A 21851-nucleotide genomic window follows, 5' to 3' on the forward strand; every position below is an offset into this window, starting at 1 on the left:
TCAGTCTCTGGTGGATGGCAAGCAGCACTTCAGATAGAAAGCATCACAGGCTACCATGGTAACACCAAAAGGAGTTAAGCTGCCTCTTCTCTTAGAGGAGTGAGGAGGGAATGGATGAGGCTGCCAGGGAAAGCACACTAGAAGGGATGGTCTTTGGAAAGCCTGGCTCTGATTTGAACAGAGAGGGATTATTCAATTCAACCGACATGTAATATGCACAAAGCAAAGCAATAATGAAAAGGACACGTCTATGGCTGGCCTCATCAGGCTATAATCATCTAGTAAGAGAGTCTACAAAGAACTCTAAATAAAGGCAGAATAAGACCTATAATAGGACAAAGAATACTGAAAAGGAAAATCAACTCCAACTAGGAAAGCTTCAGAGTCTTAAAGGACAGGATTTTGAGCAGCAGAAGAGGAGCAGGAAGAGAGTAAGATTAGCGGACATGCAAGTTGAAAAACTCAGGGTATACCGAGAACTATAGTCATAGAGATAGAAAAAGTGACACTTCCCCAGGACTCCAAGGCCTTGGCTTCCACAGGAGTGCTGAGAGGCCGGTGAAGATTCAGATCAAGGGATCTGAGCTAGACTGCCTGGATTGGCATCCCAAACTTGCTAACTGTGTAATCATGGGCAAGTTATTTAGTCTCTTTCGGTATCATTTCCTCATTTACAAAGATAAAAGAATCTACCTCAGAGGGTCATTGGAGGATTAAACGATTCAGTACATATGAAGAGGTGAGACCAATGCCTAACCCACAACAAATCCTGCATAAATGTTAACAATTATCATTATACCACCTCCTACCACCTCACTTTTCGGAGCCAGGATCACCCCTTCTCATTGTCTAAGTATTACGTCCCGATTCTCCCCAGACCGTTTCCCTAACAGAGCAAAGAGGAGCTGTGATAGAATATCTCCCTTCGAGTTTTTAACTCATTTTCCTTCATCACAAGCACCAGGACTAAAAGCTTCATAGGTCAAACCCCTGCTTCTGCTGTAGCTCAAATTTAGGTGTTGTTGGAGCCTAAGAAGGTAAGCAGAATCCCAACGTCAAGAACATAGCAGTTTAAAAAATAGGGGAAATGCCACTGGCCTTAGTGATGCATAGGCCCAAAAGTCAGATGAAAATCCCATTTAGAATTGAGGACTGGTGGGAAACTCTAACTATGCTGGGAAAAGAAGTGTCAGTCTCACCTCTATCCCGCCCTAACCACCACGCTCAGGCAGGAGAGACTGAGGGAGGTTTCTTTTACCTTAGGCTGGGCCCAGAGGCTGTTCACTGCCCCCTTCTCTCCACTCCAGCCACCCCCAATAGAAGGATGAGTAACAACAAGGTACTGACTCACACACACGCAAAGACACTGGCTGTCACCCACTAGATGCTGTCACCTTATATGGGTTAAGACTAGAGTAGAAGTCGTCTTAGACGTATCCTCCCTTCCACCTTTGTCTCTCACCCAGCAAGAGGCTGTATGAGAAACTAAAAACAGGGAGCAAGGAAGGATTGAGGCAGAAGGAATCAAAGTGCAGGAAGGACAAAGTAGGTAGGGACGGAAACATAAGGAAACCAATCAGAGAGTGTCCATCTGAGACGGACAGTGGGGCAAGGCCTGTGGGTACCTGTAGTTGGGAAGAGTTCAAGACTGCCCTACAGAGGCCGGGTCCATAGCCTCAAGATGACTAACAAAAACGGTCTGCACCGTGCTTCTCAGGATGCATCAGCAGTCAAATCAATAACTATAGGGGGACTGGGCCATTGCCAGATGCTCCTACCTAAAAATAATGCATCTGTCCTTCCCTTCCCCCAGGTGCAGAGAGCAAACCAGGATAGGGAAGGTGTGGGGGTGGCAGCAAACAGCAGCAGCAGGTCACACTGCAGCAACCCAGAAGGATCAAGAGCTAGTCCGGGGTCCCAGTGGCTTTTTATGCCGCAAGTGGCTTCAAGTTGTTAATACTTCAGTGTCACAAGCAACCCTAGAAGCTAACATCACCAAAAAACATCCCTCTGCTTAGAAGTCTGGGAGCTGACAAATTAAAATCTAACAGCAATTATCCATATTTTTAGCATGACAATAATGTTTTAATATTCTGTTGCCATAGACACCAGTAAAGAATGGAGGAGCCCCACAGAGCCCCGCCCATGAACCTCAGACCTTCCCCTCTTGGTTGGCCACTAGCAGGTAAGCCAGGCTCTGGCCAGCCCCTTGTTACAAGGCTTACAAAGCAGGCAAAGTAAGGTGTGCCTCCCCTTCAGCAGGGCCATTGCTGGAACACTCACTCGGCTCCCTGGAATTCGTTGGTCCCAGGCCTGTGTTGTCCCAAGCAGAGCAAAGAAGAGTTGAGGGGACTGACGAAGGAACAGCAGCAGACTTCAGGCCTAGGGAGCCCTGGGATATGATGCCCAAACCCCTGGGATTTCTACTACAAAGACAGCCAAAGGCAGTATGGAGGCCAACGGTCAGAATGGTGAGCCTAGCAAGCTTCTCTGGTACTTAAGCTCTTCAAGATCATCAAACACCCCTAGAGGGGGGTATGGAATGTGCTACTGTCACACTGCCATCTGGTGGAAAGACAAGAACCTGGAAGTCTGTCCAGTGGGCATGTAGGTTTGGAGACAGCAAAGATGAAGACAGATGGAGGAGACCAGAGGGCCAAGAGTGTAATGCAGATAGAGATGGGGAACTCAGCCCAGGTGTGAGCCTTTCCACCATTTTTCTTTCTAAAGGTGGTGAGATAAAAACAAAATTAAGGGGCCGGCCCCGTGGCCGAGTGGTTAAGTTCGCGCGCTCAGCTTCAGCGGCCCAGGGTTTCAGCAGTTCGGATCCTGGGTGTGGACATGGCAGCGCTCATCTAGGCCATGCTGAGGCGGCGTCCCACATGCCACAACTATGAAGGACCCACAACTAAAAATGTGTACCCGGGGGCTTTGGGGAGAAAAAGGAAAAATAAAATCTTAAAAAAAAAAAAATTAAAACAAAGCAAAGGAAACAGTGGCATTACAAATGCTTTATATCCCTAGAACCATTCATGGTTTGGGCTCATGAGACGTTAACATCAGACAGACACACCCCACTGACTGAGACCACACACACAGGACAGCAGCAACCCAAACAGCGGGCTCTGCCTTTTGTACAAAGTTTTTATATATATATATATATTTATGTACACAGACACAAGGGTATAAAATCCAGTGAGAAGGGCTCACATGTGCCCAGGGTGGGGCCAGGAGAGGGTTCAACAGCTGAGGTGGAGCCCACGGTAGAGGCACATGGGAAGTAGTGGAGAGCAGCAGCCTCCCCGCCATCCTCCCACCATGGGCCAAAGGAAGGACAAGTACACAAAGGAAGATGGAGGATACTGGACAGGTACCCCACCTTTCACTAAACTCTTGAATGCCCCTAAGACATCCAAAACGGCTGGCAGGATAGATCATCCCCACATTTCCCAGCAAGATGCTGAGCCCACAGTAGTAGTTCTGGCCAAGCAGAGGTCTAAGGCAGACTTCACAATGCTCTCTTCCAGCACCCTTGCAGCAGCAAGCCAGGACCCTCAAAGTTCACCTCCCTTGGTCCTCGTGGATCAGAGTTCTTAAGGGTTTTGACAAATTGTAAGATAAAGGTAGAGGAAAAGGAGAGAGGTTAGTTCCTTTAGTTAATGCCCTATGGCCTTCCCAACAGAGGAGGAATCGAGGAATCACTAAGAAGTGGTTGGAAAAGGCAATGAAGATCATCCTGGGAGACGATATACATGGAGAAACAGGTGTTCAACGTAGGCGTAGATTCTGTTCTCTTTGACTAGCAGCTTTGCTCAGCAGAGTCCATTCCCAGTAGGGCCATGGGCAGGAGTTCTTCTTGGTGTCTAAGGGTGGCCCCAATTTCCCCAGAGTCAATGCCCATGCTCTCAGGATGGCTTGGTCCACAAAACAGAGAAGAGGCCATGGAAGGGTAGATGTGGAGGAGGGAGCGGCAGGACCCAGAGGCACAGGGAGGCAATGTACTGCACCACCGGTTTACCTAGTGGCAAGGAGAAACAGTGAACAGGAAGGCAAAGGAAAAAGTATTTTTTTAGCCAAAGACTAAAATGAGCTAGCTCCTGAGACTCACATGGTCTGGGAGGTAAAGAGGCTGGAAAGCTGGAAGCACTGGGAGGCAATTGCTTGGGAGGCAAGGTTCAGAGCCGGACTCAGAGCTGGAATAAAGAGAGGCACAGTGAGTCAGTGAGCACAGAGCACTCCTCCTTTCCAGGACCAACCCTTCTCTCCCTTTCCCAAGTCCAAGTCTACCAGTCAGAGCCGTTGGGTTCAGGGCCCCCAAGGGAACTGCTCCATTCAGTTGCAAGGCAGCAGCTTGGGCAGCAGCGGCAGCGGCAGCAGCTGTAGTTGGCAGCTGGATTCCAGACCCTAAAAGGGAAAGAAAAGGTGGGGTTAAGTCCTAACTCTGGACCTAAAATTCAACCCCATGTTCTTTACTCCAGAGAAACTCTACCTTCTGCCAATTTGGCCATGAGCTGCAAACGGCTACCTGCTGATCCCAGATCCAGCTCTTGGTCTCCATCAGGAAAAGTGATGTCTGTGCTACCATCCAGTCGCTCAGTCACATGGCCAACTCTCATAGGTTGACCGGCAAGCTCAAAGCCATTCAACTGTTCCAGGGCCCGCCGGGCACACTCGGAGTCAGAGAACTACAAGAAATCCAGGTCTTATCAGTCACCTCTTGGCCAGAGGCATGCTCTCAAAGCCCCACTAACACTCCTAGTCCTACTATCCCAGGAAAATTGCATGCTCACTGTGGCACAAACTTTTCCTTCCCAGGGAATGTGACCTAAGATCCCCACCGCCCCCAAAATCGTCCTCTCAAAAGGTCCTTTTCCAACTGACTGACTGGCAATCACTTTTCAATCTTCCAGCTCCACTAAGAACCTAACAATGCAAAAAGTCTATTATCTGTAGGGAGCCTAGCCTGACAGGCTGTTTCACAAATGGGCATATAAAAGGGAAGTAAAACAGGCTGAAAGCCAAGGCTCCTGGGCTTTTATTTCAGTCCTTGACTTGTAAGTTTCAGATTCAGTCAAGACCTAGGAATCTGGAACTCCAGGGCCCAGCCTTAGCAGGGAACCTATCCTAGCGTGTTGACAGCAAGACTGCACCCCCACCCGCCCCCCCAGTACTGCTGACTCAGTGACCTGCTGACCAGAGGGCCTCTACTCTCTAGTCCCTTTCATCAGCAGTGCCAGCAGCAGGCTGGCATAAAGAGGATTCCTAGTGTGCTGGTTAAGTGTCAAGAAGTATTGCCCTAAAAGGCAGCAACACAAGGTCAAAAAGGCCCCAGAGAAGCCTTTTCACATCTGAGTCACACAGGGAGCTAGAAAGGGTGCTTGCCACCACGAGCACCACAGCTGGCTTTGTTTACTCTGCTATTACCTGCCCTAAGGCCTCGCACGTGGTACTAACACTTTCTAGGCAGGTGGTGTAGGTGGCCTGCCTTTACTGGATACTTCTGAGGTGAGCAATTCCCGTGGTAGAACACAACCTACCTCCCCTCTGCCCTGCAGGCAACTGTGGGGGTGTATGCTGCCTGGATTGAGCCCAGAAAATATCAGCTTCTATCAGACTTTGTGGCTGGCAGCCAGTCCTCAGCCTGGAGTCACATGGGGCTGGAAGAACCAGTTATGGGAATTGGAAACAATTTTGTTGGAGTGTCAGGAAAAAGTGAAACTTGCCCACTACCAGGTGGCCTTACTAATCTCCCTAGAGTGGTATTTAAACACAAAGATACTTCTCAATGGAGAAACTGCTTCAAATGGGGTAGCAGCACAGCAAAGTATCACTTCCTATTCCCACCTCTATCGTGAAAATATGCCAATTCTATAAAGCACGTCTATAAAAGCCCATACCTAACCTCCCTCATGCCCCCAACCTTTTAGCTGCAGCCTGGAATCATTACTATTACCCAAAGAGCAAGTTGCAGCACCAGGGAAGCTGGCTGAACTCCTGGACACCCCCATACCAGGGCCACTGACAGAGTGTAGGAGCAAAGCCAAGATCTCAAGCAATGCACTCATCTCAAGGGGCAGAAGGCTAGTCCAAGCTTCAGGCACCAGGGTTTATAGGTCATTTAGACAGTTCCTAAAGGAGGAGGATGAAGCTAAGCTGCAAAATCAGACAAGTGGATAAACCCAACAAAAATTAAAAAGTTGAAGACTAGAGACTCACCGTAATGAAACCATAACCTTTAGAGCGCCCTGTATCTGAGTCCTTCATCAGGACAATATTATCAATCTGTAAAATAGGGAGAAATTAATAATAATCTTCTGGCCAACCCACACCTTTGATCTTTCCTACCCAAATTGTTCTAAACTCCTCTAACTTTCTAGCCACCAATTACATCTCTCTAAATCTTCTTTTTAAAAAGAGACAAAGACTATCCCTTTCCAAAACACCCTTTCTGACTAATCTTACTTAGTCTAGACCTCATTATTTGATTTATGGTGCCTGGCTCATTTGTCCACTGAGCAGTATGAATACAGAGAGAGACAGAGCCTAACTCTCCCAGCATGGAGAGCATGCCCGTTACGATGCAGGCAGTGTATTAATCGTGGTCAGACAGAACAGAGGTACACTCACCCTCCCCACTTTTTCCAATTCCCTTCAGAGGTTTCCCTCAGTTTCTACTCACTTTGCCAAAAGGCTCAAAGATGCCCCGGAGCATGTCCTCGGTGATATTAAAGTGCAGGGAGCCCACATAGAGGCGCATGGGCCCACCACTGCCCTTCTGCAGGTTGTTGGCCATAGCTGCTAGTCGGTTTTTCTCAGCCTGGGGAAGGAGGAACAATGGGTAATGTCCCACACCTCCTACCTTCAACCTCATCTTTTCATGTCAGTTTCTTAGCCTGCTCACCTGTGAGGCCTGTACAATGATAGGCACCCCCAGCAGCCGCTGCCCGGTCAGCCCAATGGCCAGTGGTACAGACTGGATTTCACAGAACTCCACATAGGCGATGCCCTTAGAACGACGTGAGTTGCGATCTGAGATGATACGTACATCACGAACCTATCAAGGGCAGAAAGGAAATCCTGAGTAGGGCATAAAGGGGATGCTTAGAAAATAGGCTGCTCAGAAGAAAACTAAGGGAGGGTGGTTACCTTGCCAACAGCAGAGAAAAAGTCTTCCAGGTCTCGAGGCCGAATGCGGGCAGCTAACTGCATACAGAAAACCGTGCGGGCGTCACGCTCCTCAGGACTCAGATTATCAACTGGCTCCCTAAAGAGTGAGTACGATTTGTTGAGACCTCCCAATACTTGGTCACCGTTCACCAGCTATCCTCAAGCATTACACATTTCTGTAGTTTGGCTCAAACAGCGTTTTATTCATACCTCACAATCCCTAAAAGAAAGAGCTCATTATCCACTCACCTGACTGGGCTCTTCTCTCTGAAATGAGGACTCTTACTTTGTCCATATCTACGCCTACAGAACAGAGAACGACAAAACTGAAAATCACGTCACCCAACTTCATTCACACTGGTCCAATGCTGGGTCTTCCCTCATGAGAAAACTGGAATCCAGCACCTCATCTCACATGTGAACAATACCAACCCTCCAGCCACGGGGTCTCCTGCCTATCACAACAGGTTGTAAGCCCCCACTGGCAGGGATCATAGTGCACTTATTTTACCCAGATTACAATACAAAGGTGATACCCAGTGACAAGTGGCGGACTCCTGTAGCGCACACGATCCTCACGACGCCGGTCCCGACTTCGTGACTCACTACTATGGCGACGATCCCAGCTACGGCTGCGGTGACGACGCTGCCGATCTCGACTCCGGCTCCGACTGCTTCTCCGCCTGTGCCGATCCCGGTCTCGACTACGACTGCAGATGGAAACAACTACTGAGTTTGCTAAAGAACAAACCAACCTGTTCTGGCCTTTAATATATAGCTTCCCTTGTTATCTTGCCATTTACAATAATTCTAAGAACCCAACAGCCCCCAGAATGGCTCACCTGCGCTTTCTGTCCCTGCTTTTACTATGGCTCCGACTCCTCTTCTTCCTGTGAAGAGGGTGTAAATTCTTACCACTGAGAAGCTTTCACGATCTCTCCCAAGGGAAATGAATGACAATAAAGCCAGCACGAAACAGAAAGCAGTAAAAGACCAAAGCCCGAGGACGATCTGGTGGTAATCCACAGCAACTGCACACCACCAACTTATACACAGCGCTGGCCGATGTGAGCAACTGAAGCAGCTTTTCCCCCAAGAAAGCCAAGCAAAAGCTGGTATTTCCCAATCAGATGTCTTCTTGCTTTTTTTTTGAGGAAGATTAGCCCTGAGCTAACATGCCAGCCCATCTTCCTCTACGTTATATGTGGGACGCCTACCACAGCATGACCTGCCAAGCAGTGCCGACGTCCGCACCTGGGATCTGAACCAGCAAACCCTGGGCCGCCAAAGCGGAACCTGCGCACTTAACCGCTGCGCCACTGGGCCGGCCCCCTTCTTACTATTTTATTCAAGTGAAATCTATCAATGCTAGGAGTGACTCACAAATTTGCATGGAAAGTGAAGACTAGCAGATCATTAAACCAAGTCACCACTATTCCCATGACCCAGCGGAGCCATTACTCAAAGTCAGCAGTCTTACAAGCAACCACCTCCCTGTTCTGGCTGTTTCTCCAAAGGACACCGTTGTTTCCCTGCCCCAAGTTGCCAACTAATTCCTTCATGCCACACTCACTTGCTTGCCTCCCCACTGGCGCTGCTCCCACTGGTACCATTGCCACTGTTGCCGGTGCTGCTGGTGCTGTTGGCGGTGTTGCTAGGACTGTCCTCTTTAACCTCTTTCTTCTGTTGCTCATCCTGTGGGGTCTGCCAGGAAAATGTCACAAGGTATAAGGTGGCAGACACATAGATTGCATTGAGCAGAGAAAGAACAGAAGTGGACATGGAAGAAAGCTATGAAATCAAAGCTCTCAATTATCTAGCCAGTTTTTGAATACCTGGATCTTCTAACAAAGGGAGTAAGAGGGGAAGGGAGAAAACTACTCAAAAGAAGAGATCACAGTGACAGACTCTGACATCAAAACTTTAGCTACCCACTATCTGTTCCACTGACATTTCCCATGAGAGCGAGAAATGAGAGTCAGGTCTGAGGTACACTGACTTTCTGTGTCACTAAGAACTATGAGCACAGCACTCCTTCCCACCACCACATTATGTGCCTCCGTGTCCCGAGTTTTTGGAACCCTCTCTGAAAGCGTGGCCCTTGAGTATGGGTCTCTGGCAGGGCTTACTAAAAGACAAGGCCTTTCAGGAATAGCCACTGTACATTATGTATGTTTATATAAAACTCCAAAAAAGGTAAAAAAGCAGGGAAAGAGGATTTACAAAATGTTGAAACTGATGATCCACAACTGCTTTTTCTCACTAACACAATTCCAGACTAAGGTGGGGAATATTACCTCCTCTTTTTTATAGGGAGCCTCCAGCATGGCCTCAATCACTATATCGAAGTCATCGGATGCCATCGTAGCAGATCTGAGGAGAGGACATCAACACATAAGAACTTCATTTGTATTTTCCCTCCCCTTCCGGCTCCCCACATTCCCTTCCCCCTCCAAGGGACAGACTTCAGGATCCACAGTTCTGTTTCTTTCTTTTCCTTTTTTTGAGGAAGATTGACCCTGAGCTAACATCTGTGCCCATCTTCCTCTATTATTATATGTGGGACACCTGCCACAGCATGGCGTGATAAGCCGTGCGTAGGTCCATGCCCGGGATCCAAACCAGTGAACCCCGGCTGCCGAAGCAGAGCACATGAATTTAACCGCTACGCCACTGGGCTGCCCCTACAGTTCTGTTTCTTGAACCCCAAAGGGATCTTACCAGCTGCTGCTTACCCTAGGTTTATTTTTGCACCTTACAGATCTGAAGCAGTTCTGCTTTGTGGCTTAGAAAAGGTCAAGGGTCTAGAAGGAACTGAATATCTAGGCAGAGACAAAATATAACACAGACCCTGTTCTGTGAAGAGAAACTGCGGATACTCAAAATTACTGTTCAGTTTACGATGGACACTAGGCCTCCATTCTACCGTTCAAAATTCTGAATAACTGATTTAAATTTCAATCATAGAAACAGGCACATATTTCCAATAAAAAGGTAAAGATGCAAGACAAAAAATCAGGAATAGGACAAAGCAACACCAGAATAACGCAGATTTGCCCTAAGCTCTTCCCCACATGCCCCAGCCAAACACCAATAATTAGGAGACTTATCATTTAACCATTTTCCATGCGATAGCAACTAAAATTTAGGTAACCCAGAAAGATGACGATTACAACAGGCTTACCTAATCCTTTCTGTCTAGGCAGGCAAAGTAAGACTTCTCACCTCCCCCAGGCTTTCACACCTAGCAATTCTCTCTCTCAAGCCTGTCCACCACAGGTCTACCAAATAAGAAAAACAGAAGATACCAAACAAAATCAATAGGATAAATTATTCAAAAATCACTTGTCTGAAATCACTGATGTACAGAACATGGACAAACCTCAAAATAATTATGCTGAGTGAAAGAAATAAGACCAGAAAAAGCGTACATGCTGTATGAATCCATTTATATAAAATTCTAGGAAATGCAAACTGACCTGGAGTGACAGAAAGCAGATGAGCTGGTTGCCTAGGGAAAGGACTAGGCAGGGAGGGGCTAGGAGGAAAGGATTACCAAAGCGCACAGGGAACTTTGCAGGGTGATGGTTTCATACATCAAAACCCATCAAATTGTACACTTTAAAGCATACGATTTTATTTTACGTCAGTTATACCTCAATAAAGCTGACCCAAAAAACCACAAACCAACTAATCTGAAGAATTCCTATGCAAGGAGTCTAATCACAATCAGACCTTCCATATCCATAAGAGCTTTGTCCTCTTTAAAGCAGCTACTGCATTATCCAACAATGCTGTCCTTGTTGCCCCCAGAGCCCACAGCCTATTTTGATGACTTAGTAATACAGTAATATGAGTATATTAAAATTTTGTAAGAAATGTAAAAATAATAAGTAATACAAAAATAACAATAATCATTACACTCACCAATATACAGTACCTAACACTGCTAGGCGCTAGGCTAAACACATTACAGAGATAAGATTCTTCGTAAGAGCTCAATAAAAATTACTTGGAGCCAAATTTAAGGCTTAAAATGGAAATCAAACCAATCAAATCAAATCAAATCAAATCAAATCAAATAGCTGTGTCTAAAAACCAGTTAATTCAATCTCTTATGATAACACCTTTCACTTATTTAGCAATCAAAGGTAACATATGCTAAAGGCACATATCAGATCCGACACACAGATGAAAACACTGAGGTTCTGTGAACTGCTCAAAGTCACAAAGCTCAAATGGAGTAGCCGACTCTTGATCTGAGGTCTTTTCAAACTCTTTGCCTTTCAGTCATTTTGGCTGTCAAGTCTATACGAATTTTCTAAGTGTCATAAAGTTCTTTATTTTTTACGATCTGCTTTTTCCTCCCCAAATGAAATGCTTCTGATTTCAAGAACTGCTCTTTGTTGAGTGCTGGTACAGGGTAAAGGTATAATTTAACACGTACACAAAAACTTTCACTTAAGTCATCACATGAACCCCATGTATGGAGCAAAGTTTCCACTCAGCAACAAATGAATGAAGCTATCTAAGCATACACATGAATAACATGAGCACATTTCGAAACTTGAAATTTCTCTGGGTTTAGTGTACCTTTCTAGATGTCCGAAAAACAGTACAGGCCCAAAGACCACGCATTTTCAGGCTGGTAGTTTTCAAACTCTCCATGCCCTAACTTATGGGTCAAATCCTACTCAATCCCATCCATTAAAACGCTGGAGAGCTTTCTTCCATCCCCGCTGCAAGAACCGCATTAGGGACCCACAATCATGGCAGTGCCTGGACCTTATCACAGAAGAGTCAAGACCCAAGCCAGCCCTTGGCTCCACTGCTGAAGGAGCAAAGGAGAGTGAAGAACCAGTCAGCCCAGTTCAGGCAGAATTCACCAAACGCTCAAGTCCCAGGGGTGATGGTAGCGCCATCTCCTGGGTCTGGTCACTCAGCTGGACACAAACATCTCCAAACCCAAGGCAGCTTAATTAAGAACAGGAACAATGCGAAAGATAAAAACATTCAAAGTGTTGCTGAACAGGTCAAGGATACGCTTTTTAAAAAAGTCCTATAAGAAATGAATTGGCACCATTCCTGCGAGGGCCAGTGTCCCAATGCTAAAACCTCCTAGGTGACCTCTACGGCCACGGAACGTGTGGTCAAAACATCAAACGGAAAAGGCCACAGAAGCCAACATAGCGAACATGAGTCTTCCAGAGACTGGAGATCAAGGAAGAAATCTCAATTCCCTCATCTCTCTCTGAGCGGTGGCACTAGGCGCTGAAAACCGATCCTACGTGCTCCCTCCCCCGTATGGGAGATCTAAACGTCAGGGCTGCGGGGACCTGGAAAGGGATCCAAGTCACTGGGATCCTTGAAACAGCATCTTCATCGGTAAAGGATGTAGCCACGAGGGTGCCGATCCCTAAAATCGCGCCAACGGACTACACTTAGGTAACGAACTCTCCAGATTAAAGTAAACCAAAAAGATCTCTTAATTTTAAAAGTTTGCTTGACTCTGCTCTTGACGCCATTTTCTGCCTGTGACGTCAGGGGGAGGCGCCGTGCGCCAACGTCACGCATAGGTGACGTCGCGGGGGACCGGGTTTCGGGGTTTCTCACCAGTTCCGGGTCCCCGCAGGCGGGGGGGGCCCGGTTTTCTCCGTTCCTTTGGGTGTGTTGGGGGGCGCGAAGCACGGCTATTTTCCAGGACCTCAGCAGTAAAAGCAGCACTGCAGGCGGAGCTGCTCCTCTTCCCGCAAAATGGCGGCAGCTCCCCCGTCTTCCAGAATTTTCCCCAATCTGCGCAGGCGCTGAGACATTTCAAGCGGTGGAACTAATCTCCCTGGTTTCGCGGTAACTGTCCAAAGTACAGGTTTTCATTGGCTAAAATCCCAAGCATGGGTGGAGCCAAACTCAAATGTGTCTTAGCAACTATCACGTTCCCATTGACTGGCTAACCTTTCCGAATCTCAGGGAAAGCGCTGGGAGCGTCCCTAGGCGGCCGCCCATCCCTCTCATTGGCTAAAGGGCTTGCGGGGGGCGGGGGAACCGGTGCAGGGAACACGAGGTTTGACAAGGCTCGCGCCGTGGGCGGAGTCAACGAGGAGGTGCCGTCCTTGGCCGTCCCACTCTGATTTGTCGAGGGGGTCACGTCGGTCTTCCCCTGGAGAACTTTGCGGACATCACCTGCATTCGTTTCACGTCGGGCAGGATGCTGGACTCCACACCCACATTCCGAGCGGTGTGTCTACACAACCTCCCGACCGCCCCTTTCCTGCCCTCAGTGCTTGTGACCTAGGAAAAGCAAATCTTGTCACAGATTTCTCTTCTTTCACACTCTGCTTTATCATCTTTTCCTGGTCCTACAGCTCACATACCTTCAGTTCAAATCGGCGCCCTACACACCTCCCCCTGCAAGGGTAAACTTGAGACAGTTTCTCAGGTGACTCCTTAGGGTGCAGCAGTACTCTCAGCCCTCTAACCAGAAAGAGAAGGAACTGATGTCCACCTTCACGTTCCAAGGGCTTCCAGAACACTGAGACTTCAGCTGCCTAATATAGCTCCCAGAAACAGAAGACCTGTGTTGCAGTCCTGATTTGATTATTAACTTCATATGATTGTACCAATTACAAATTCTTCCTCTGTAAAATGGAAAATTGGATTAGATGATCTCTTGGGACTTCAAACTCTAACCCTGTGATTTTATGCAAACAAAACAGGTGGCTTCTTGCTGGAGATGCCTGGATGGCTTCCAGTTTCTCTCCCAAGAGGTAACAAGGAGCTGGCAGTGCAGAAGCTAAGGAAGGTGGAAAGGAAGCTGGCTTCACTCACTATCCCCATCTTCCTCCATGGTGGCAACCTATGCCTCCTCCCCAGAGCAAAGCCTAATCACAGGTCCTACTGGACAAGACCTCTCTGTAGCTGTCAAATAGGCCTATACCAAGGAGTCCAAGAGTCACCACCAAGCTTCCTAAATAGGAAACAAAGCAGGGCCCCTTTGGGTCTTGGAAAAGGGCACAGATCTGAATAGGTTTAAGTTAGGAGTGGGAAAGCAGAGGCAGGGGGCAGCAGGGTTGGAGCAGGGAAGGCCATAAATTCACTTTATTTCTATTTCCTCCCACACAAAACCATCAAAACAGGAACAGAGATGGGCAGGGAAAGGGCTGAAAATTTTTTCAATCCACATGTTCTCAGGGCTATTCCAGGGAGTGCCCGAGGCTGAGTGCATTGGAGTAGCTTCAGATCCAGCACTAATTCCTTGCACTCTGGCCTGAAGTCTTCATAGATTGGTAGCTTGAAACCTGCAATTGATTCTCATCCTTTGCCCACCTTGATGTAAGGTAGAAAAGCAGACTGAAATGCTCCTCTCTGATGGGCAAGGGACTCACAGCCCACAGATGTACTGCACCTTCGGTGCTACAGGAGCAGAACCTGAAGCTGCTTCCAAGGCTCCGGACACTTGCAGGCCAGGCTAGAGGCCAATGGTGTATGAGCGGCCTGTGGGGTTGTGAATAGCAGAACAGACTGGTGCGGTCACAGCCCACTCATACCACACCTTCTTGGAATTGCTGCATCGCCAGAAACGCACACAGATGGTCTGGCCTTCGCGTACCGTAATGGGCTGCTGTAAGAAGAAAGATAGGTTCAGGGTGGAGTTAATGACTTATGTGGCAATGTCTTGAGATAAAATGATAAAACATGACTTTCCAACCCTCATGAAGTCTATTTGAAGTCTATCAGAACAAATAAAAGTGTGACAAGTGCTGTGAACGTGCACAGGGTGCTATGAAAGGGAACGCTAACCTAGTCTAGGAGGTCAAGGAAAGTCATCTGACAACAGGAAGTTTAAAGAGACCTGGAAGATAAGTTAGCTGGGTGAAGAGATGAGCAAAGAACTTTCCAGGGAACAGAGAAGGGTGTGAAAGCCTGAGGCAGGAAAGATGGGGTATTAGAAGAACCAAAAGAAAGTCCACAGGGCTGAAGCAATGTGATCAAGGGGACAGGAGTTGAAAAGGCAGGCTAAAACAAGATCACACCAAGTCTTACAAGCAACGTTCAGGATTTTGACCTTTACCCTAACGGCAGTGGGAAGGCATTGAAAGGTTTTAAGCAAGAGAAAGGTATGGTCAGGTTTGAGTTTTTAAAAGATGATTCTTGCTCAATGTAGAGAACGGATAGAAGAGCAGTGAGAGTAGATGTGGGGAAGCTAAGCAGAAGGCCAGTGCAGATATTCCAACATCTGTGACAGGGATCCAAGAGCATGTGAGAGCAGTAGAACATGGGTCATACATAGCCAGGCATCATCCTGGGAGAAGGGAAGGGGCAGAAGATCAGTGGCAAAAGTTACTCTTTAACCCATGGAGTCTTAAAGGCAATTCCTACCTTAATGGGGAAGAGGATGGGAAACCATGAGAACATCCCAGGAGAGTGAGTCTCTGGACGGATACCTGTATGGACAAAACAATAAAAAAATTGAGGTCTTCATGACTTTACTTTTTGCCTAGATTGAGGGGAGTCCCTTCTGTGAACACAGAACAAGTAATCAAAGATCCCCATTCACTGATTCCTGGGCTCCCCATGACCCTAAATGAAACACGTACATTAGCTGCCCAGGTAGCATACTGTCATACCCCACCACCCACTGCCCCAGACACTCACTCAGAGTGATATCCTGATAAAGCACAGTCTCAAAGTAGCCTGCAAAGCCGTGAAGCACTGTGTTCACCTCCACGGGAAATTCCAAGGTGCAGTAGCGATTGTTGTCAATCATAGGATCTGTCAGGAAAGAGCTGTGTGGGTGATGAGGGGCCAGAAGCCCTGGACAATTTGATGCAAAGCATAAGAAGAACCAGGAAGGGGAGCCTAGATAGAGCAGACCCAGGACAGCAAGGAAAGAAACCAAGAGGGTGAGCTCTCACCCATCCAGTCATGTCCCACCCAGGACAGCCATGCAGGAACTCACCTCTGTTGGGATGGCTGAAGGTAAAACAGGGCTGGGGTGCAGACAGCTGGTGGAAATTGTGCAGCCGTACCACATAAGGCATCTCAAACTGGGCCTGTCCCGAGAGACAGAGAACAAGAGCTGGAGAAGACAGGCAAGAGATACCTACTTCCTCAGAGAAGGAGCTCAAGCCTCAGGGCCACAGAAACAGATGAAAACATAGTTTCACTTCAACTACTTTCCCACATTCCCACCTCCTCCTTCACCTCTTCATCTTCTCCAGTGGAAGAAACAGTTGATGCTAATACAGAAAAAGAACAGGACTAAAGACAGAAGAGTCCTCCAGAAGAGAGTGGCTCTTTACCTCAGGGTCACGGTCCTTTTCCCGACAGGCTCGGACCTCATTGTACAGCTTGGAGGAGGAGATAGGAGCCAGAAAGGAGGTGTACTCTCCAGGGATGCTCACACCATCATCTGCAGAGCAGGAGGATCATGTTAGTTCCCAGGATGGAAATGGTGTGTCTGTACTAACTGAAGGTTCAAACGTCCCACATCCAAACAGCCCCAAGCAGCTCAGCGTTGTCACATTCCCAGGCCAACCTGCTCCCAACTCCTGTCATGGAGGATTCCACTTCTAGGTTTATTTACAGAGTCACACAAGATTAAACCCTAAGATTTTCTAATCTAGTGGTTCTTAACTTTTGTAGGGTCACAAAGCCCTTCAAGATCTTGATGAAAGTTTAGCCCAAGGCACATATCATGGCAGCTCAGGGAGTCCAGACTTCAGATTAAGAGTCTCTGCTCTCATCCATTCCCTTCATTTGCAGATGTGAACACGGAGGTTCAGAGAGATTACTTCGTTGGCTAAGGGCACTGACCCAAGTCCAACCCACCTTCCCCTAAACCCTGTAACCTCCTCCTAGGCTGCTGCCCCACCCACTACCCGCCCCCGGCCTTCCCAGCTGATGATCTATTTCCTACTCAGTACACCCCAGCCTCGAGGCACCTTTTAGGAAGTGCTGGGCTCCATCCAGGCACTCAGGTGAGAGTTCATTGTCAGCAAAGGAGCCCAGCAGCTCACTGACAATGATGTCTGCTTTCTCTGGAGCCACCCATTCCCGCATGTCCGATGAGACTACTGTCACCTGGCTTCCCCATTCTTCAAACTGCCAGTTCTCTAGCCTAAAATAGAGATGATACAAGTGAGGCAGTGGTAAGAAAAACTGGCACTGGGGGAACAAAATTCCCAGCAAGGAGGCTGCTACTCACGTGACCACAGCATTTGGGTTCTTCTCCACAGCATACAGCTTGATCCGCCGATCAGCCTGCTTGGCTGCCCGCAGGGAAGCATTCACCAGGGGTCCCCGGCCTGCTCCCAGCACCATCAGCACCCTAAGAAAGAGAGGGGAAGAGTCAAGTTGACTCGGCATACAGAGCAGTAGGCATGTGAATCTCTAGGCTTGTGGGGAGAGTACTCACTGGACATTGGTATCCTTCTCTTCATCTGGCACTCGGTCTAACAGGCATTTATAGATGGCCTGTCGGGGGGGTGGGGGGTGGGATGGAGAGAAAACGTCATGGCTATAATCCCATCCTAACCCAGGTCATCCCAGCTCTGTGCTTGACCCAATCTGGGACCCACACTGTACCTGCTGGTATTGAGAGTATTTGATGGGGTCCTTTTCAAATACTTCATATGTCTGAGATTCCAGATTGTCCATCAATGGCTGAAGAATGAGAAGAAATAGGCAAAGTAAGTTAGCCAGTTTCTGGCAAGCAGAAGGCACCAGATTATCAAAACCTTCCCATTGCCTCCTGAGCTTTGGTAGGATTTTAGGACACCTACTGTCAAGAGACATTCTCCCCCTTTCTCAGTGCACTCCAGACCCACCTGGAGTGGGGACTGCAGATAGTCTTCATAGCCCTTGGCAAACAGTTCATAGGCATTGGGTGGAGGCCGGTTCTGGCTCAGGTATTCCAGGTACTGGAGGTAGGAGCAGAACTCCTTCTCTGAGTGGTGGTTGGTGCCTGTGATGATGAACTGCACCTCCAACTGTGAGAGAAGTCAGACTATCAGACACAGTCCTCGAACCAAGATTCTGTAATATTATTAAAGTTTACGGCCAAAAAGTCCTAGTATAAAATAAGGCCCAGACCAGCAGTTCTCCAGTCCAACAAATACCTCCAAATACCAACAAAAGCATAGCATGAGGCTTCAATGAACTGATAAATTCCTCCTGTGCCATATAAGCATCATCTTGGCTCAGAGGGCCTCATGGATCCTCTCTGTAATTTCTTCTTCTTCTTCTTTTTTTTTTTAAAGACTTTATTTTTCTTTTTTCTCCCCAAAGCCCCCGGGTACACAGTTGTATATTTTTAGTTGTGGGTCCTGCTAGTTGTGGCATGTGGGATGCTGCCTCAGCATGGCTTGATGAGTGGTGCCCTGTCCGTGCCCAGGATGTGAACCGGCGAAACCCTGAGCTGCCACAGCAGAGCGCACGAACTTAACCACTCGGCCACAGGGCCGGCCCTCTAACTTCTTAGATGAAACCTTCTACAAAATTTTCATGGGATCTGGTTCCTTTTGAAATGTTTCTGGGCCTCCTACTGCCATTTGCCTTTTTGCTCTCAAGACCCCAACTTTGCTGAAATTGCTCTCCAGAAACCACAGAAGAGATGAATCAGTCACACAGGAAAAAAGCATCACACACATATGAATAAGGCAAGAGGATCAGCTGGAGCACCTTTAGAATCCTTCTACCACCCACCTTGAGGAGCCGGAAGATCAGCCTCTGGTGCATCTTAGAAAGAACAGGAAATCCCTTCTTATTGGTCAGGAAAATGCTGGTGGGGAGAATGGCTGCTTTGATGGGCTCCCCAAGCCAACGATCAATGACATGATTAGATGGGAGGTCAGCCCCAATTTCAAGAGCTACACAAGGGAAAAGAAAGACCTGTCAGCTGCTGCTAGGCAAGAAGCTTTTCCTCGCGCTTCTGTGCAATATCTGTTTACTCCTTAAGAGCAAGGCAGAGTGAAGCACAGACAAAGTAGCAAAACTGCCCAGCAGCCAAGTATACATGAAACTCCTGATTCTTACTCGCAGGAGGTCAGAAAAGGGACACCTATCCCAAGAGCCTCATGGACTTACCCACTGCAATCCTCTTGCTATAATCACACAAGGTCCGGAAGTTGTGCCACCTGTCCAGAGTCAAATACAGAAAAAAGACTCAAATATATATGGCCCACCAATCACCACAGCTCAAGGAGACCTCCCTACAGTTTCCACCAGTCTTCCCCTCACCCTACCCTTGGCTCTGGTATAGCAGCAAAAGGAGACATACCACATCCACGTCTTCTCCTCTCCACTGTACTCCTGTGTGTGTGTAGTGGGTACATTCTCAATTATATCATCTCTCAGGTCCTCTGGTGCCACCAAGGGTACCCGCATCCAGAACTGCACATGAACAAGTACCCTATTTAGAACTCTATTTTGAACTCAGTAGGTCCAGAAAGCTTCCCTCAATTAAAAAGATCTTGATCCAGGTTTCAAGTTAATTCCTTTATATGCTTTTCCCAATTTGTCTTTATACCTTGTGTATATCTTTATGTAAACATCTGCCTTGTCCTTTATTTCAACTATAAGCTTCTAGAAAAAAATTATAATTCTCTGGTTACCACTTTTAGATGGGGGGCAGGCAGTATTGACATTTCAATTCTGCCAAATGCACCCCTTAGCTAACGGCCAGGAATAAGAAGATACTTAGCACAGCCTGACTACCATAATATGCAACAGGAAAGGAGACCCTCAGCCATACCATGGAGGAGTGGTGGCCAGTGTGGATGTGGTTGGTCAAAACTCTGGCCAGGTTTGTGTTATCTTCCTGATTTAGGGGCAGCAGGAAAGCCGGGAGACCCAAATATGCCCCAAAATTCAGCTCCTGTAACATGGCCTGGGATGGAGATCAAGAGGAAAGGATTAAGAGCTAGCAACTCAAATAGCTTTAATTGCATTATATCAGATTTACTAAGTCATGGGTGGGAAAAAACTGCTGTCCCCAACCAGCTTGGTTACAGACCCGATCTTTAAAAACATCCAGTGGAGAGGTCAAACAGTCTTACCGCCTCCGAGTTCCTGCGAATCTTCTCCACTTTTGAGTCTGGACGAATCCATGGAGAAAGCTTTCCCACAATTAGCGTATTCCAGTCTGCACTCCCCCACCCAAGAAAGACAAAGACTGAATGAGGTCCAGCATTTTACTCCTTCAATTTCCAGTTCTTAACAGGGAATAGGGAGTAAAGAAGAGACACAAAGCCTTTTTCTATCACAGATACAGAATGGCCCGAGGCAGAATAGGGAACTAAGGCTTTCAACATGTCAGCAAGGAGAAAACAAGAATCATCTATATCCCAGGGACTAACCAACAAATCCAACTCAGGAAAGGAGGAGAATGAGGGCACTGATAAAGCAGACGTTGTTACTGACTCTATTAATTAAGGGGCATACGGGATGGTCCCTACCCCTTCCTGACAGCAGGAGGTCTGATCGTGTCTGGGGGCCCGGCCGATTCTTAGCAGGTTCCTGAGTGAACTCCCTCTTGAAACGCGGGTGGAAGACAGGCATGCAGAGGAAATCAAACCTACAACCGCGACAGACCCAGAATCGTCATGTAAAGAGAGCAGCAGTGCCCAGAGATCCAAGCAACTGGATTAGGCTATCTCGATCTTGCACAACCCTTTCAGCTGCCATCAGTCCACCCGACTGGACTGCTGAGTTCCACCCACCTTGGGGCATATCACTTCGGCTGCACTGTGCTTCAATTTCTCCCCAAAAGACAGCCATGGAAAAGAGTAAGGAGAAAAGATGAAAATCCAATCCAAGCAGATTTTCTACTCTGCTGTCACTAGTTTTCCAGGACTGTCACATCTGCCTCAGTACTGCCCATGTCTCCCTTCTCAAAGTTTCTCTCTTCTCTCCCTAGCTTTGTAGCACTTGCTCCACTCTCAGACAATAATCTCGCTCTCCAGGGCCCTAGAGGTCTGAACGCCCCCTTTTTGAGTTTACCTGATAACTCCCCCCGACTTTTGGGCTCAGTGACCACATGCCCCCAATAAGTTTTTTTTTTTTTCTCTCACGCTGCAAGGCCCGAGGCTTCTTCCCGCAAGGAGTAACGATTTCTCCCGCCCTCCTCTTATCCACTCCGACCCCCTCACCCCTGCCTCCTGGGGATGACTAGTCTCCCCCTCTCCTTCCCCGAGTTCGGACTCCGCCTTCCGCTTGCGGAGGTCCGGGCCCTCACCCCTGCTTGGCCACAGCCCCCAATGTGTCAGCTATTTCGGGGACGCAATTTAGGTCCCTCCCGCTGGACACGCGGCTCCCACCGGCAGCTCCGACCGCCATCGCCGCCATCTTTCCCCTCGCGCCGTCCACGCCGGGATTCCTCGCTACTGGCAGCCAATCACAAAGCCGAAAAGAAGCCCCCCGCCCCCCTCCAGAAGGCGGGACGAGTCGCCCTAACAACCAGAGCGTCTGCCACGGCTCCAGAGCAGGAGGTGGAGGGGTGGGGAGTGGCTCCTCCCGCCAATCCGCGGGCTGCACAGTGACGTGCGGCGTGGCCCCGGAAGATCCGCCAATGTCAGGGTCTGGTTCTCAACGAACTTCAGTTTCCCATCATGCTTCGTGTATTCGTGGAATCCCGTTGAGGGACTACACGTCCCATGAAACCCTGCAGTATAAGCTTGAACTATCAT

At 48.1% G+C, this 21851-nt stretch overlaps 2 protein-coding genes across 15 annotated transcripts; both read right to left on the reverse strand.

Moving 5' to 3' along the window:
• Positions 1–3126: 3126 nt before the first annotated feature.
• RBM23 (RNA binding motif protein 23) lies at positions 3127–13160 on the reverse strand. 7 transcript variants are annotated; one of them, XM_014856330.3, is made up of 15 exons: positions 12781–12947; positions 10352–10448; positions 9465–9540; positions 8741–8871; positions 8010–8057; positions 7704–7877; positions 7417–7470; positions 7147–7264; positions 6902–7054; positions 6680–6817; positions 6217–6282; positions 4490–4685; positions 4288–4404; positions 4109–4193; positions 3127–4018 (listed from the first exon to the last, which is right to left on the reverse strand). In XM_014856330.3, exons 3-15 carry the CDS (start codon positions 9528–9530, stop codon positions 4015–4017), a joined length of 1350 nt encoding a protein of 449 aa, XP_014711816.2. In that variant the 5' UTR covers positions 9531–9540; positions 10352–10448; positions 12781–12947; the 3' UTR covers positions 3127–4014. The 7 variants fall into 7 exon arrangements, with proteins under 7 accessions (XP_014711816.2, XP_070360150.1, XP_014711815.2 ...); XM_070504049.1 differs by lacking the exon at positions 12781–12947 and adding an exon at positions 11761–12700; XM_014856329.3 differs by lacking the exon at positions 10352–10448 and having other exon boundaries at positions 12781–13160.
• A 1074-nt stretch (positions 13161–14234) lies between these two features.
• On the reverse strand, positions 14235–21632 carry PRMT5 (protein arginine methyltransferase 5). Of its 8 annotated transcripts, none has more exons than XM_070504045.1 (18): positions 21401–21541; positions 20886–20910; positions 20622–20740; positions 20223–20308; positions 19919–20053; positions 19445–19557; positions 19252–19301; positions 18871–19034; positions 17994–18155; positions 17752–17829; positions 17582–17640; positions 17372–17494; positions 17109–17284; positions 16467–16576; positions 16124–16217; positions 15820–15936; positions 15544–15608; positions 14235–14785 (listed from the first exon to the last, which is right to left on the reverse strand). In XM_070504045.1, exons 3-18 carry the CDS (start codon positions 20722–20724, stop codon positions 14633–14635), a joined length of 1788 nt encoding a protein of 595 aa, XP_070360146.1. In that variant the 5' UTR covers positions 20725–20740; positions 20886–20910; positions 21401–21541; the 3' UTR covers positions 14235–14632. The 8 variants fall into 8 exon arrangements, with proteins under 8 accessions (XP_070360146.1, XP_070360145.1, XP_044621249.1 ...); XM_070504044.1 differs by having other exon boundaries at positions 20886–20915; positions 21401–21534; XM_044765314.2 differs by having other exon boundaries at positions 20886–20924; positions 21401–21529.
• Between the last annotated feature and the right edge of the window lie 219 nt (positions 21633–21851).

Source organism: Equus asinus, chromosome 2 (genome assembly GCF_041296235.1).
Source record: "Equus asinus isolate D_3611 breed Donkey chromosome 2, EquAss-T2T_v2, whole genome shotgun sequence".
In the NCBI taxonomy this organism is placed as follows: Eukaryota; Metazoa; Chordata; class Mammalia; order Perissodactyla; family Equidae; genus Equus; species Equus asinus.